This window comes from Oreochromis niloticus, linkage group LG19 (genome assembly GCF_001858045.2).
Source record: "Oreochromis niloticus isolate F11D_XX linkage group LG19, O_niloticus_UMD_NMBU, whole genome shotgun sequence".
NCBI lineage: Eukaryota > Metazoa > Chordata > Actinopteri > Cichliformes > Cichlidae > Oreochromis > Oreochromis niloticus.
Genome location: NC_031983.2, coordinates 22,738,103 through 22,754,059, shown reverse-complemented (window position 1 = coordinate 22,754,059; position 15,957 = coordinate 22,738,103). Strand labels below are relative to the sequence as shown.

The 15,957-nt window shown below is 38.8% G+C and overlaps 1 protein-coding gene across 4 annotated transcripts; it reads left to right on the top strand.

The window, feature by feature from the left end:
- Window positions 1–480: 480 nt before the first annotated feature.
- Window positions 481–15,245, top strand: LOC100705492 (potassium channel subfamily K member 17). Of its 4 annotated transcripts, none has more exons than XM_025901260.1 (7): window positions 481–622; window positions 8,512–8,585; window positions 8,745–8,855; window positions 10,505–10,619; window positions 12,515–12,681; window positions 12,779–12,947; window positions 14,412–15,245. In XM_025901260.1, exons 3-7 carry the CDS (start codon window positions 8,763–8,765, stop codon window positions 14,675–14,677), a joined length of 810 nt encoding a protein of 269 aa, XP_025757045.1. In that variant the 5' UTR covers window positions 481–622; window positions 8,512–8,585; window positions 8,745–8,762; the 3' UTR covers window positions 14,678–15,245. The 4 variants fall into 4 exon arrangements, with proteins under 4 accessions (XP_025757045.1, XP_003445454.1, XP_013126923.1 ...); XM_013271469.3 differs by lacking the exon at window positions 481–622 and adding an exon at window positions 632–771; XM_003445406.4 differs by having other exon boundaries at window positions 8,512–8,855.
- Window positions 15,246–15,957: the final 712 nt, after the last annotated feature.

The window sequence follows — 15,957 nt, the reverse complement described above, 5'->3', positions numbered from 1 at the left end:
TATCTGAGTGAGAGGGTGGTGCTAACTTGTCTGCTAATAGCTTGGCTGGCAAGCTGCATCTATAGACTGGGTACAAACATAGATACACTATTCAACCCAACTGAATTCAATTCAATTCATATCTTATTGATATCTTATTCCAGTGTTTTTCTCTAATTTTTCTATGTAACTTTGCACTGTCCACTGCTGTAACAAAACAAATTTCCCACGCGTGGGACAAATAAAGGTTATCTTATCTTATCTTTTCTTGTATAGCGCCACAACAATAGCAGCCTCAATGCGCATTATATTTTCTATTATAGTTTCTATTTTGTTTTTTGTTTCATTTTTTTGTATATATTTCCAATTTGCAATAATGCCACTTACAGTTGATTGTAAAATATCTAGGAACAAAGAAATTACAGTGCCATGCTTTCACAAATTATTGTTAAGGCAGATTGCATGGCTGGGTGCTTGATTGAAAGTCTGAAAGTACAAAGATAAGGTGTGGCCAGTATTGCAGCCAGTGTCCAAACCTGCTTAGTAATAGTATTAGTAACGGGTAACGGACTGATAAAATCCTGGAATTTCATTCAACACAACTGGTGCGTAGACTTCTTGAATCATCGCTTATGGTTAAGCGGTAAGTGGTTGTGAGATAATTAGGTTAAAAAAAAACCCGACTCCAACAGCACAAACAATGATTGGAGGTCCAATTCAGAGACTCCAATTAGCTGAGCTGAAGCCTTGCAGACAGATGTCGCCCACAGTGCAGTTGTTCCTCTCTCTGCGGTAGCGTATCACTTCCTGTTCCAGCACATAGTGGTGTTTTGAGTAGCCATTTAATTAAAACTTGCAGATAACTTCTTATTTCATAGTGTAATTGTTATAAGCACACTCTGTGTATTCACTCGCAAAAATATATTCACAATATTCACTTATTGTGTCTTTAGCGTTTCGCTAGCTTAGCTTAGCTCGTAGGCGACTCGCTAGCAGCATGGCCCTTTTCGCCTGTCCCTCCTGCACTTTCCTGCTCATTTTGTCAGATGTTTAGTTAATCCTCGGCCTCGATACTTGTAATAAATGTAGCCTATCTGCAGCTCTGGAGGCCAGGATCACTGAAGGTGAGACTCGGCTTCGCACCCTTGGAAAAACTCATAGCTAGCCAGATCCCTGTAGCCGTTGAGGCCGAAGGTAGCGTGATCCATGAAGCCGGTTAAAACACACTGATTAGTTAACCTGCAGCAATGTCTTAAAGACATAAACACCTGGATGACTTCTAATATTCTGCTTCTAAATTCACAAAAAAAACAAACAAACCTGAAGTTATTATACTTGGCCCTGAAAATCTTAGAAATGGGCCATCTATGGGGCAGGTTCTTACACTGGATGGCTTTACCTTGGCCTCCAGTAACACTGTGAAGAACCTTTGAGTCATTTTTGACCAGGATATGTCCTTCAATGTACATATTAAACAAATGTGTAGGACTGTGCAATATCTCTAAAATTAGAAATATCCTGTCTCAGAGTGATGCTGAAAAACTAGTTCATGCATGTATTACTTCCAGGCTGGACTACTGTAATTCATTGTTATCAGGATGTCCTAAAAACTCCCTGAAAAGCCTTCAGTTGATTCAAAATGCTGCAGCAAGAGCAAGGGACTAAAAAGAGAGTGCATATTTCTCCTGTATTGGCTTCCCTTCATTGGCTCCCTGTTAAATCCAGAATTGAATTCAAAATCCTGCTCCTCACATACATCTTAAATAATCAGGCCCCATCTTATGACCTTATAGTACCACATCGCCCCATTAGAGCACTTTGTTTTTGCACTGCAGGCTTACGTGTTGTTCCTAGAGCATTTAAAAGTAGAATGGGAGGGCTTCAGTTTTAGACCCCTCTTCTATGGAACCAGCTTCCAGTTTGGATTCAGGAAACAGGCACTCTTTTTACTTTTATAATTGTGTGGATGCTTTATGCATCCACACTATTGAGTTCCTGTTTCTCTTTATTCTTTATACTTTATTATTCTAGTTGCCACTTTTTGTACGTTTTTTGGCACTTAACTACTTTAACAATTTTCAGCCGATTTTCACCGTTCAAATTTTAAACTATTCTGCTATTTCTGCTAATGATGGCTATGACTTTTGGTATTTTATGCTATTATACTTTTTAAAATATTAAGCTTTTTTCCTTTAATTTGTCCCATTGAAATGAATGGGAAACTTCCACAATTCTGCTAAAACTTGCTTGTTTTTGAAACTTAACTACATTCTCATACTTTCGCCTAGAACAACCATTCAAACTTTAAAATGTTCACAAATTATTGGGCTATTCATTAATGATTCAGCTTTTTCATATCTGTTACCGTTTTCATCTTATCCCTCTTTAAGTTTTGAGTTTCATTTTTGTGATTTTTCAGAAAATACATGCGTTGTTATGGTTGCTATGCACTTGGCTTCCAGTGTGCCACTGTAGGTTTCGCAGTCTTCTCTTCATGTCCGAACAACTTCTTGCTACTTGCTTAATTTTCACTCAACTTCCACAAATTATACATCAAAACGTAGGTATTTTTGCTGGCTTTCAGAAAATGTCACCATCATTGTTGTGAGATTCATAGAATTTTGGCAAATCTCCTCAGACCAACACAAAGTCTGAAAACTCTCCATAGAAAGTCAATGGAGAGTTTGTTCAAAATCACCGCTGGATTTCTCTAATTAGAGGCATTTTCGAATCGTCATATCTCCTTAACGAAGCGAAGTTAAGACATGAGGCTTGTGCCAATATATCTTCAGACACTCCTGACGCTCACAATTCAAGAATTTTTTTCTCATCTATTACCATTTGGCCATGAATTGGGTTTGTTTGAGGGTAGGAAATTTGTCCCTCACTCAGATTTCTTCAGATTTCAAACTCTGGAAATGAGGCACTTTTTTCTCTCGTCATATCTTTTTGATGGATTTCCACAGAGACCTGAAAATTTCCATGATTGTTCACCAAAGCCTGCTGTCTCTTACGGTGAAAGAATGATATCAATACTCCAAATAGATTTAGAGTTAGAAAGCGTTGTTTGAGGGCAAGCCAAGGCAGTTTTCGCTTGCCTCTACTCAGTTATGGTGCATTAGAAGTCAAATATCTTCAATAATTCATATTTTAATGATAAAGTGTCAACACTTTAAGATTCCCCCATCTCTTCTGAACAAAACGGTGTAAGAATGACTGTTCTAGCCCCTACGGTTAGGAAATTATGGCCATTTGTTTGAGAGGAATCCTCACTATGAGAAATTCACTGCAGAAATCCTGTCTCTGTGCTCTGTGTGTGTAAAAACAGCTGCACCTGTTTTGGCGGGAAAAAGTACACAGGCTCTCTGATTGGTGGATTCAAATTTAGCAGCTCCCAGGCTGCTTGATTGAGCTAGAAACTTGATTTTCTCTCCCTGTGTGTGTGTGTGTGTGTGTGTGTGTGTGTGACAGAGAGAGAGAAAGAGAGGGCGAGACAGAGTTTTTATGGGAGCATCTTATTGTATGATTTAAATTCAATATATTTAGACTGGTTGACTGAATTTGATCCTGTGTGTGTCTCTCTGTGCATGTGTGTTTCCATATGTTTCCATATTTGTGATTGTGTGACTGTTACACTTTTTTTGCTGAGTTTTTTTTTCATTTAACATGTACATTTGAAGGACCCTTAGCATGTTCAGCATTTTTTCAGCTGTCCATTTTGCTTTTCCAATTTTTCTGTTTAAGTTATTACTATTGTGCTGAATCATACTATTTCTGCTATTTTATAAGATTTGTGCTAAATATAGTATTTCTACCCAGTATAGTATTTCTGATTAATTATAGTTTTTCTACCAAATCATATTACAGTATTTTTGCTTTTTATACCATTTTTATAGGATTTTTATATTGCTTAATATAGTATTTCTGCTTTTTATAGGATTTGTGCTTAATATAGTATTTCTGCTTTTTATAGGATTTGTGCTTAATACAGTATTTCTGCTAAATGTAGTATTTATGCTTAATCACACTATTACTATATATTTCTGCCAGCTTCCCAGCCAGCCAATCATATCTGAGGTCTGCAGTTTCTTCTCTCGTCATATCTCAGCGATGGATGTACAAAGAGTAATGAAAATCGCAGTCAAAGTACACCAAAGTCCGCTGATTCACCCAGTACAAGAATTATGCTCCTAGTCCAGCTAGTTTTGGAGTTACACGACGTTTTGTAACTCCAAAAAACGGCGCTCTTTGCCTCACACCGCGATCTAATTCTGACTGCTCATCACCCTGTTTCCCAAGTGCTCACTGTCTTTCCCAGTGGGGCAGCTGGTAATAACACAGGTCTGCAACCTAAAGGTCGTGGGTTCAACTCCACCTTGGACAACATGTTTTTTGCCCTACAAATTAATACACTATCACAGACCACTAATTCATATTCATCATTTATTACAATTCTCAAAACTTTTTACCAGCTTTTCTAATATGGACCTCACATTCTTCTTAACACTCCATGGCACAAATACTCTTCCCTTTAGGCTCTGTGAATGTGTGTGTGTATCAATATTTCTCCCATTTTAAAGTATTACTCCTCCATAATTGGATTTCTCTTAAATCAAAGTACTTTTACTACATCTTAGTACTTCTGCTCAATCATAGTATTTCTGCTAAATCATGGTTTTTGTGCCAAGTCATCAGAATCATGTTTATTGGCCAAGTATATGTGCATACAAATACAAGGAATTTGGTTCCGGTAGATGGTGGCTCTCGAGCACAGCAATGTAAATCTCACACACACACACACACACGCGCGCACACACACACACACACACACACACACACACACACGCACACACACGCACCCACACACACACGTATCTATATATACATTACACATGCATACCCATACATACACAAAGCTGTGTAAACCAACTATAAATAACTAATCTAAACGTATATACATAAAATACAAAATGAAATGAGGTGGAATGAATACTACAGAATGTACATAAGGTGCAGTTGCAGTCTGGCAGTGGGAGGAGTGTGACAGTTCAACTGTTTAGAAGGGAGATGGTGAGGGGAAAGAAACTGTTCCTGTGTCGGGTGGTCCTGGTCTGCAGGCTTCTGTACCGTCTGCCAGAGGGCAGCAGATCAAAAAGTCTGTGTCCAGGGTGTGAGGGGTCTGTGATGATTTTCCCTGCCCGTTTCCTGGTTCTTGAGAGGTACAGATCCTGGATGGAGGGCAGGGGGGCGCCGATGATCCTTTCTGCTGCCCGTACAGTCCGCTGCAGTCTGCACCTGTCCTGTTTAGTGGCTGCACCATACCAGACTGTGATGGAGGAGCACAGGACAGACTCAATGACTGCAGTGTAGAACTGGATCAGCAGCTCCTGTGGAAGACTGTACTTCCCCAGTTGTCTCAGGAAGTACATCCTCTGCTGGGTCTTTTTGAGGATGGAGTTGATGTTGGTCTCCCACTTCAGGTCCTGGGAGATGGTGGTACCCAGCAACTTGAAGATCTCCACAGTCGACACAGGGCTGTCTGATATGATGACGGGGGGCAGAGTTGAGGGATGTCTCCTGAAGTCCACTGTCATCTCTACAGTTTTAAGAGTGTTCAGCTCCAGATTGTGCTGACTGCACCAGAGCACCAGCCGCTCAACTCATCATAACATTTGTGTTATGTTATAGTATTACTACTAAGTGGAGGAATTTCTGTCATGTTACAGTATATGTGCTGATTACAGTATTTCTGCCAAATATAGTATTTCTGATTAATTATAGTTTTTCTACCAAATCATATTACAGTATTTTTGCTTTTTATACCATTTTTATAGGATTTTTATATTGCTTAATATAGTATTTCTGCTTTTTATAGGATTTGTGCTTAATATAGTATTTCTGCTTTTTATAGGATTTGTGCTTAATACAGTATTTCTGCTAAATGTAGTATTTATGCTTAATCACACTATTACTATATATTTCTGCCAGCTTCCCAGCCAGCCAATCATATCTGAGGTCTGCAGTTTCTTCTCTCGTCATATCTCAGCGACGGATGTACAAAGAGTAATGAAAATCGCAGTCAAAGTACACCAAAGTCCGCTGATTCACCCAGTACAAGAATTATGCTTCTAGTCCACCTAGTTTTGGAGTTACACGACGTTTTGTAACTCCAAAAAACGGCGCTCTTTGCCTCTCACCGCGATCTAATTCTGACTGCTCATCACCCCGTTTCCCAAGAGCTCACTGTCTTTCCCAGTGGGGCAGCTGGTAAGGAAATTATAGCCATTTGTTTGAGAGGAGTCCTCACTATGAAAAATAGACTGCACAAATCCTGTCTCTGTGCTGCGTGTGTAAAAACAGGTGCACTTGTTTTGGCAGGAAAAAGTACATAGCCTTTCTGATTGGTGGATTCAAATTAAGCAGCTCCAGGCTTTTTGACCCACCTAGAAACATACAGGAAACACTGTATGTACAGCCCCTGTTTGTTCACTTGCTTCTGCTTCTGCTTCTGCTGCTGCTGCGTGTGTGTGTGTGTGTGTGTGTGTGTGTGTGTGTGTGTGTGTGTGTGTGTGTGTGTATGTGTGTGTGTGTGTGTGTGTGTGTCTGTATGACAGAGAGAGAGAGATAGAGAGCCTTTTTATGGGTGTATCTTATTGTGTGATTTAAAATCAATATATTTACACTGGTTGATTGAATTGGATCCTGTGTGTGTCTCTGTGCATGTTTGTTTCCATATATGGGGGCGATCGTGGCTCAAAAGTTGGGAGTTCGCCTTGTAATCGGAAGGTTACCGGTTCGAGGCCCGGCTCGGACAGTGTCGGTCGTTGTGTCTTTGGACAAGACACTTCACTCGTTGTCTACTGGTGGTGGTCAGAGGGCCCGGTGGCGCCAGTGTCCAGCAGCCTCGCCTCTGTCAGTGCGCCCCAGGGTGGCTGTGGCTACAACGTAGCTTGCCATCACCAGTGTGTAAATGGGTGAATGACTGGATATGTAAAGAGCTTTGGGGTCCTTAGGGACCATAAAAGCGCTATATAAATACAGGCCATTTACCATGTCCATATTTGTAATTGTGCAAGTTATTATGCAAGCTATTATGCTAATTTACAGTATTTCTGCTACTTTTCGGTGTTTGTGCTAAATACAGTATTTCTGCTAAATCTTAGTATTATTGCTTAATCATATTATTTGAGCAAAATCATAGTATTTGAGCATATTCTTTCTATTTGTGCCATAGCATAATTTATTTGCTGAATTACAGCATTGCTGCTATGTTGTAGTATTTGTCCTAAATCACAGTATTTGTGCAATGTTTAGGTATTTTTGTTTAAATAAAGTATCTATGTAATCTTGTACCATGTTTGCTAAAATCCTGTATTTCTGAAAAGTTATCTTGTTTCTGCTAAGTTACAATATTTATTCTAATTTCTGCTGCTAAGTTCTGCTATGTTATTGTATTTCTGCCAAGTATTATGTTTTCTTTACGTTATTGCAGTTCTGCTAAGTAATTACATTTTTGCTAAGTTCTTATGCTTCTGCAAAGTTATTACAATTTTTTGCAAAGGTTTTACAACTTCTGCAACTTTTCAGCTTTTTCAGCTAGTTTCAGCTGACAGCTTCAGCTTTACAGCATCCACACTGCATTTTCGCAGGAAATGCAAATTTTTCTAGTTAAACTTAAACTTTCCTTTTTGCTAAAGCACATAGTTAGGGATGGATCAGGTGACCCTGAATCTTCCCTTGGTTATGCTGCAATAGGCGTAGGCTTCTGGGGGTTCCCATGAAGCACTCAGTATTTCTTCTTTAGTTACCTTTCTCACTATGTGTTAATAGACCTGTCTACATTAAATCATACTTGTTATTAATCTCTGGCTCTCTTCCACAGCATGTCTTTTATCCTGTCTTCCTTCTCTCCCTCCAACCGGTCGCAGCAGATGGCCCTGCCTCTCCCTGAGTCTGGTTCTGCCGGAGGTTTCTTCCTGTTAAAAGGGAGTTTTTTCCTCCCCACTGTTGCCAAAGTGCTTGCTCATAGGGGGTCATATGATTGTTGGGTTGTTCTTTGTATATATTGTAGGGTTTACCTTACAATCTAAAGTGCCTTGAGGCAACTGTTGTTGTGATTTGGCCCTGTTAAAAAAAAACTAAATTTAGCTGAACTGAGAATTAAGCATGGGAGTCTATGGGGATTGAAGACAACCTCGAGTGGCCATTAAAGGAACTGCAAAATTCAATGGCCATTTTTTACTATTTTTAATGCACTGTGAGATCTTAAGTAGCTTTAAATAAATCTATTATTGTATCTTTGTTATATTTGAGGTATTTTGATAAAAGCATGGTGTGGAAATCCACAGTTTTATTAAATACATGCTGAAATACAACCATACAAGCACACAACCTATATCTATCATATTTGTGCCATTCTCTGTATATTAAAAATAATGAATCGTCAAATTCTACATCCTTGGTCTGAGATGCTAAGATTAAGATTTTGTCCAGTGCCTGTTCTTATTTTGTCATTCTGGATTTGCATGGCAGACCTGGTGTGATTGAAACCGTAGCCCAGGTGGAGGTTCATTTGCCTGCAGTGCAGCACGAGAAGCCAAAAGCAGGTAAAGCCTGAGCAGTGTCTGTCCCCGGCTGCAGAGGTTGAGACACTTGCCAAGATGGGAGTAAAGGAAAAGTTAAGTCTGATGCAGATCCCCTCCATTCTTCTGCTCGGCTTGGTTTATGTGGCATATGTGCTGATCGGTGGGGTGATTTTCTGGAAGTTGGAGGGAGATCTTGGAATGAAGGATGTCAGACAGTTGCTTGACCAAAAAGAAAGACTCCTTAACAAGTACCCTTGTCTCAACCAAGCGGGCCTGGAGGCCATAGCTCAGGTGAGAAACAGAAATGTGGGTTATAAAACAAACTTCTATACATGTCTGCAATTTGTGATTGCGTGTTTTGATGGGCCTTTTTGTTGCTTTCTCTACTTCTGTATTTACGTCTTAACCACAACCATAATGACTTTGCATTTTCATGTTTCTTAATGGAGACACTCCACTACTGTGGAACATTGAAAGCATATGTTTAAGTTATAAATGTTTTTTAAACTGACTGGATCACCACAAATTTACAGGAAGGGCATTCTGGAGTCTGGCACTGTTGAGCTATAGTGTTACTATATGCATTTATATATTTATACATTGACAGAAGGAACCAATTTAATTACAGTTTGCTTTTTGGAACTTACTATTTTAATAAGCCATTGTTAAATGACTTATTAACCAATGTAATATGCAGTGAATTAGATATAAATATATACTTCCAGTGGCTGAATATATATTGATATATGTTGTTGTGATGTTTTAACTATGAAAATGTTTCCTACCATAAATTTGTTAATTTACTTCAACAAATGTTTATATTTTTTGTTACAATAATTTTACAGTAATATGTGGTAATTTTACGATAATCACTACACTGTAACTATTTGTAATAATTATATTTTGTTCAGGTTTGCTTGTGTGTTTGTTTTAGTTTTATTTTCACTCCTCTATAGATAACAATTACTTTTATCTATAGTTAATTGCTTTGAAATATTTTACAATTAGAGGAAAATAGTATAGGTATGATAAAATATAAATAGAGCTATTAAAACGTTTGTACCATCAGACTGAGCACACATCGGTAAAACGCTGCCCCCTGGTGGTGAAAGTTTGCCTACATTTCGTAGGGGGTAATTAGAAAAAATACATTTAAAATAGATGTGCAGGATGTTTATCTGCTCAGTGTTTTCTACCTTCAGTAAATTATTGAAGTGACTGGCAACAGTAGTGGGGCAAAACAGGTGAAAATTGGCATCATATAAACTTGTTTTTTCATGTGACAAGGAAAAAGGATTAGATGCAAATAGCAGCTCCTTCAGACATTCCCTGCTGCACTCTGCTTTGCCTGTGACTTGTGACCAGACTTGACTTATGAAGCTTTAAATTTTACACACAATTTTCCATTAAATGCATAAACTTCATTTAAAGGTAAAAAGTCATCCTTAAAAAATGAGTATTCTGCTGCATGTAGGAGTAGAAATGGTAACCACAATTTAACGAATGGCTGAAACGTTGTGCCTAGTGATTTCAGGCACTGAGAGGAGCTGCTTTGATTTGCATTGTGTCATAGCAAATGCAGGCAGCTTGTAAAGGTGGTTCGTTGATTGTTTTTAGTTGCTATTGGTTTTATGCCTTCCTTGCCATACATATATATTTTGCATTTCACATCAATTTTTTTACCTTTATCTTAATTTTAACTTTTTTTTTCCTTATTGATTTACCTTCTGCTGCTTTCTGTCTGATAGCAAGGTCATTGTGTTTCAGTACCTCTTAAACGAGGTGGACCAGTATGCAAAACAGTTACATAATTGTGACTCATATGGTCTTATGGAAAAGGTTCCTGTCAGGTGAAGAACTAGTGAAAACCAGGATAAAGATGTGGTCATGATTATTTTTATTGTTGTTATGATTTCTGTTATTTTTAATTTGTTTTTCAGGTTGTTAAAGACACATCAAAGGTGGGCCTGAGTTTGAAAAGCAACTACACGGCGGACGGCTTCTGGAAATTCACCAGCTCAGCTGTGTTTGCTGCCACTGTGGTCACAACTATAGGTAAGCAATAAGGGACGGGAACAACCCATGAGATTTGTAATCCCATGATCACACAGGGGGTTAGATATAATTTAGGCATCACTCATTATTAAAAAACAAAACAATACAAAACATAAGTTGATTCTGTTCATCTGGACGTAGCATTATAACTGGGAGAAACGCTATGTCCTAATGAATAATTAGAGGTTCAGTCAGTAATTTTATTTAGGTTATGTCATAGAAAAAAAGAATGCTGTATTCATGAATATACAGATTAGTGTGTAATTACACCTTCAAGCAAATTGCTGCATTCTATTAAACTTAAAATTCATCCATTAAAAATATAAGGGAGTGGGCACTGGTTTGTAGAAGCTGTCAGAGTCCCCCATAAATATTACCAGTCAAGAGTTTGGACAGACCTTCTCATTTAATAGTTTTTCTTTATTTTCATCAAAACCATGAATGAACACATATGGAATTAATTAGTAAACCAAAAAAGTGTGAAAAGACTCAGAGCATGTTTGATATTTTAGATCCTTCTAAAGAGCCACACTTTGCTTTGATTACTGCTTTGCTCACTCTTGGCATTCTCTCGATGATCTTCATGAGGTCATCAACTGAAATAGTTTTCCAGAGATGCTGAGCACTTGTTGGCCCACTCTGTGGTCCATCTCATCCTAAACCATCTCGATTGGGTTTAGGTCAGGTGACTGTGGATGCCAGGCCATCTGGCGCAGCACTCCATCACCCTCCTTCTTAGTCAAAAAGCCCTTAAACAGCCTGGAGGTCTGTTTGGGGTCATTGTCCTGTTTAAAAATGAGTGATGGTCCAACGCAAACCGGATGGGATAGCATGTTGCTGTGTGCCTTCAATTTTGAAGAAATCCTCAACAGTGTCACCAGCAAAGCACCTCCTCACCAACACACCTTCTCCTCCATGCTTCGCCTTTTCTGCGACGCACGTGGAACCAAAGATCTCAAATTTGGACTCATCAGACCAAAGCACAGATGTCCACTGGTCTTATGTCCATTCCTTGTGTTTCTTGGCCCAAACAAATCTCTTCTGCTCTTTGCTTTTTCTTAGTAGTGGTTTCTTTGCAGCTATTTGACCATAAAGGCCTGTTTTGCACAGTCTCCTCTGAAAATGATGTAGAATGTGTCTGCTACTTGAACTCTATGTGGCATTTATCTGGGCTCTAATCTGAGGTGCTGTTAACTTGTGATTTCTGAGGCTGGTGACTTGGATGAATTTATCCTCAGCAGCAGAGGTGATTCTTGGTCTTCCTTTCCCAGGGCGGTCCTCATGTATTGAGGGTTGATGGTCTTGATGGTTTTTGTAACTGAACTTGGAGACACCTTCAAAGTTTTAGCTATTTTCCGGACTGACTGACCTTCAGTTCCTCTTACCATGTAAATAGTTGACCCTTTTGAACTAGTATTGACAGCTGAGGTAAACAATGGACTGACAACTTAGAAAAAACTCTGGTCCAAAGTCACTTTGCTATGTGAGCGCACTCACTACCAATTAACAGCAGAGTTTTTCAGGTGACTCTGGGGTATAAACCTAAACACCACAGAATATTGAATTGACTGTATAAATTGTATTTATTCCTGATTTATTGTGTAAGTGTTAATATTATTAAAACATGTTAAAATATAGTGTGCACAAAAAAGTTGTTGTTGTTTTTTTGTTACACAAATAGCAGTAGAAACATGTCTTTATGAGGTACAGCAGCCCCTGTAGCTACAGCTATCCTCTTGCAGGTAGGGAAGAAAGAGGAATTCATTTGACTGTGATCTACTGACATGTAACTGTGATATTTTGAACACTGTAACTTTAAAGGTTTGATGCTTTAAACAATGCGGTAGTGTAGTACCATTCTCCTTCCACCATAGTAACAGTGTAAAGTTTTTCAGGTTATGGGAACATGTGTCCCAGCACTGCTGGTGGCCAGATCTTCTGCGTGTTCTTTGCACTCTTCGGTATACCACTCAACATTGTGGTTCTCAACAGAGTGGGCAAGTACATCCTAGCCATAGAAAGGAACATCTCTAACTTCCTGGAGAAAAAGACTAGTCGAAAAGTAAGGATGTCCTGATTTTAGATAAACCTTTTCAAAAGGAGAGATTATTCTTCAGAGGAAGACTAACGCTGCTTCTCTTTCCCATATCTTGCTGCAGACATGTACCCGCTTTTCCATCCACTTTGTTTGTTACATCTGTGGAGGGGTCCTTTTCTTCGTCATGCCCATGATTGTGTTCCAGCAGCAAGAGGGCTGGACACATGCCGAGGCCATCTACTACTGCTTCATCAGCCTCAGCACCATCGGCTTTGGAGATTTTGTGGCAGGTAAAGCTGGATTGTTTGTTTTGTTTTGTGAAATTAGTACTTAAGCTGAACAAATCACGTTTTAAATAGAACAGGCATGACACCAGTCGAGTCAAAAAGCAGCATGAAAAAAATAGGTGCTGGGGTGTAGGTGAGTTCTAAAACAGCTTGCGCATGAGCAGCAGCTCCAGGCAGACTAAGGGAGCTTAAATATCAGTCCTAAGACTTGCCAACATTTGATCAGCTTCTGCAAGATAGAATTGCCTGTAAACATGGAAAATCATACCTGATTTTACCATTTTAGATCTCATAATCAAAGTCAAATTTGTGTGCACCTCTTGGCCTCTTCCAGTTCTGTTTTAACACATTGCCTATGATTTCACCATCATTGCCAAACTTGTGCAGAGAGTAAATATTAACTTCAGAGTCAGAGTGGCCTGACTTTCAAATCATTCTGCTGATCTACACTGGGTCCCTAACTACCACACAGAATTTCAAGAAAGCTGTTACTCCATCATTTTCATCAACATTCACAGATCTCATTTCATTAATTCTGTACATGTATATTCAGAATTCTTGCAGGCATGGAACCAGATCTTTGGTACTTGGAGCTTCTGGGTTTCTGTTTGCAGTCCCAGTTTTATTGACTAATCAGTTTCAGCCTGTTTGAGCAGGTTTGTTTGCGTACAGATAAAAATGGAATGGTATTAAATGCCTCGGATAACCAGTAAAATTTCTTTATACTTCCTGTTTTTAAAAATTGGAATATGCATTCGCTGTCCTGAACAGGAATCCAGTCCAGGATCAGTATTGCACTTGACCACTTCAACTATCATTTGCTAAGGAGTTAGCTACTGTTTTTAAAAACTATCACTATAAAAGCAACTTGAGTACTCTAAATTTTCCCTTTTAACGGGAAGACAAACAACAAAAATGTACTGACATGCCCTAATGGTGTATAAACAGATTGGAAATGAAAACAAGTGAGAGACGAAGTACTCAGTGAGTCACATTAAGTCATGCAGCATTCTGAGCCTATAGCAGAATAATTGACGGTTGGTTTAGGTCCACCTGATTTGGCTCTAACTGTAAGTTTTATTGAAAAAGTTTTGAGTCTTAAAACTAATGAGTTTCTGGATCCAAAATGATTATAGGGAGAGGAGTCTGATAGGTGAAAGCTCTGGGTCTCGTTTTACTTTTAGAAACTTCAGCACACTTTCCTCACCTTCCACCCTGCTCATCAAGTTTGCATCTATGCAAGTTGATTCTTTCCTCTGGAATTCAGGGAGATTGTTTAGCAGGAAGTTAGAAGAGGACTTCTAAGAAGTGATCTAGAAAAGTGGTTCAGTGGTGCACAGTGAGAAAACCTTGAAAAAGTATAAGCCACGTTTTAGAAATGAATGCATTCTGACCACATCTGTTACGTATACATGCCTCAAACTAAATTTTATCTTGTAAAATCCCCAAATCCTTTCTTCTTTCCAGATAGCAATCCAGACAAATATTACCCAAATTGGTACAGCGTCCTCATAGCCTCGTGGATCTTCTTTGGCATGGCCTGGCTGGCGCTGGTTATCAACCACTCAATCGAAATCCTGGAGCGGCTCAACAGCTTCTTTAAAAAGCTGTTCAAAAAGGATGATAATCAGCAGGAGGACGAGGCAGGCGATGCAGCTGATAAAAACCCAGAGACACAGATGGAGGAGGAAGACGAGATCATCCAGCCTCCAGTTACTCCAGAGTCCACCTAGTTATAGAGTTGTCTTCATCAGTCTGTGGTGATTCGATACGTGCCAGAGCTATTGTTTGTCAGTTTTACAGCCTTTCTCCGTAACTGCCACTAAACTATTGGCTCATTTTTGTTGAGTCAGGTTTAAGTGACAGCAGCATTTACGTACTGTTTAAGTGCCTCTTGTTAGTCTAAATCCCTTTAGATTAAGGTCTAGAGAAGGACTCAGCACTTCTGTCCGTCTGTGGTCTAGTAGACTGGACAGCTTGTTTCCTACTTAATCAGCTGACCACAAGTCATTTACCAACTCAGTGGCACCGGCTTGTCTAAGCCACAGTCTTTTAAAATGATCTACTTTGCATGGTATAGGGACTCCGTGGTTCACAGGGGCCGGAGGATTATTATTATTCAGCATATCTTAAGAGGTGGTGGAATTTCCTAGGTTGTAAGATACAGTAAAGTAAATTAAGTGGCCTTACAGAAGGGAAAGACAAGGAAATTTTCTTTCATTTGTCAAGGTGTAAAAAGTTTTTGTCTTAAGTATTGTTTTAACGCTTCCAAACCAAATTAAAAATATTTATTAAAAGGGACCTGCTCTTCTTTTCCTCATTTTCTGTCAGACTGCTCTAACTGCTCAGGTTCACAGTTATTCTACTCTTAGAACAGAATTCCCAACAAACCCGTCCCATAATGCATTCAGACAAGTGATTGATTTTTTTTTTCTTTTGTTTGTTTGTTTTTTGCAACTGCAGTCAATTTCTATACAGTGGAATTAAGAGGAAGTAAGCGTTACCAGTAGTTTTAACATCTACCTGGATGGTCAAAGGGAATACAAAAATACACACAGATCATAACAAAAAGCTTTAGCTTCTTTAGATACTCAATGAGTTTATTTACTTAGGGAGAGAGAAGAGAAAGTTGGATTTGAATAAAATATATTCGTCATTACTGCTAAATGCCAAAACTGTAACCTGCATGGTTCACTGCATAAATTTATCTTTAGATATGTCACATTTTAGTCTAACTCTTGGGCTCTGGACAAGGTTCAAATAATCTAGCTTAGGGAGTTTCCCCACTGAGTTTAATTTACCCAGTTGGGATAATAAAAGCTGGAAAGATTCATCCATGCCATGGATGAAGAAAACTGATTTATAAATATTTTAAATTCTGTAAATTAAGATTGTTAAGAGTAAGGGTCATCATGATTTAGTTTCTATTAGTTACACCCATTCAGAAACTTTAGACTTCAATAACAGGAAGCCTTGGAGAAATCAGGAGTTGCTTTGGATAACCTTTCCATTA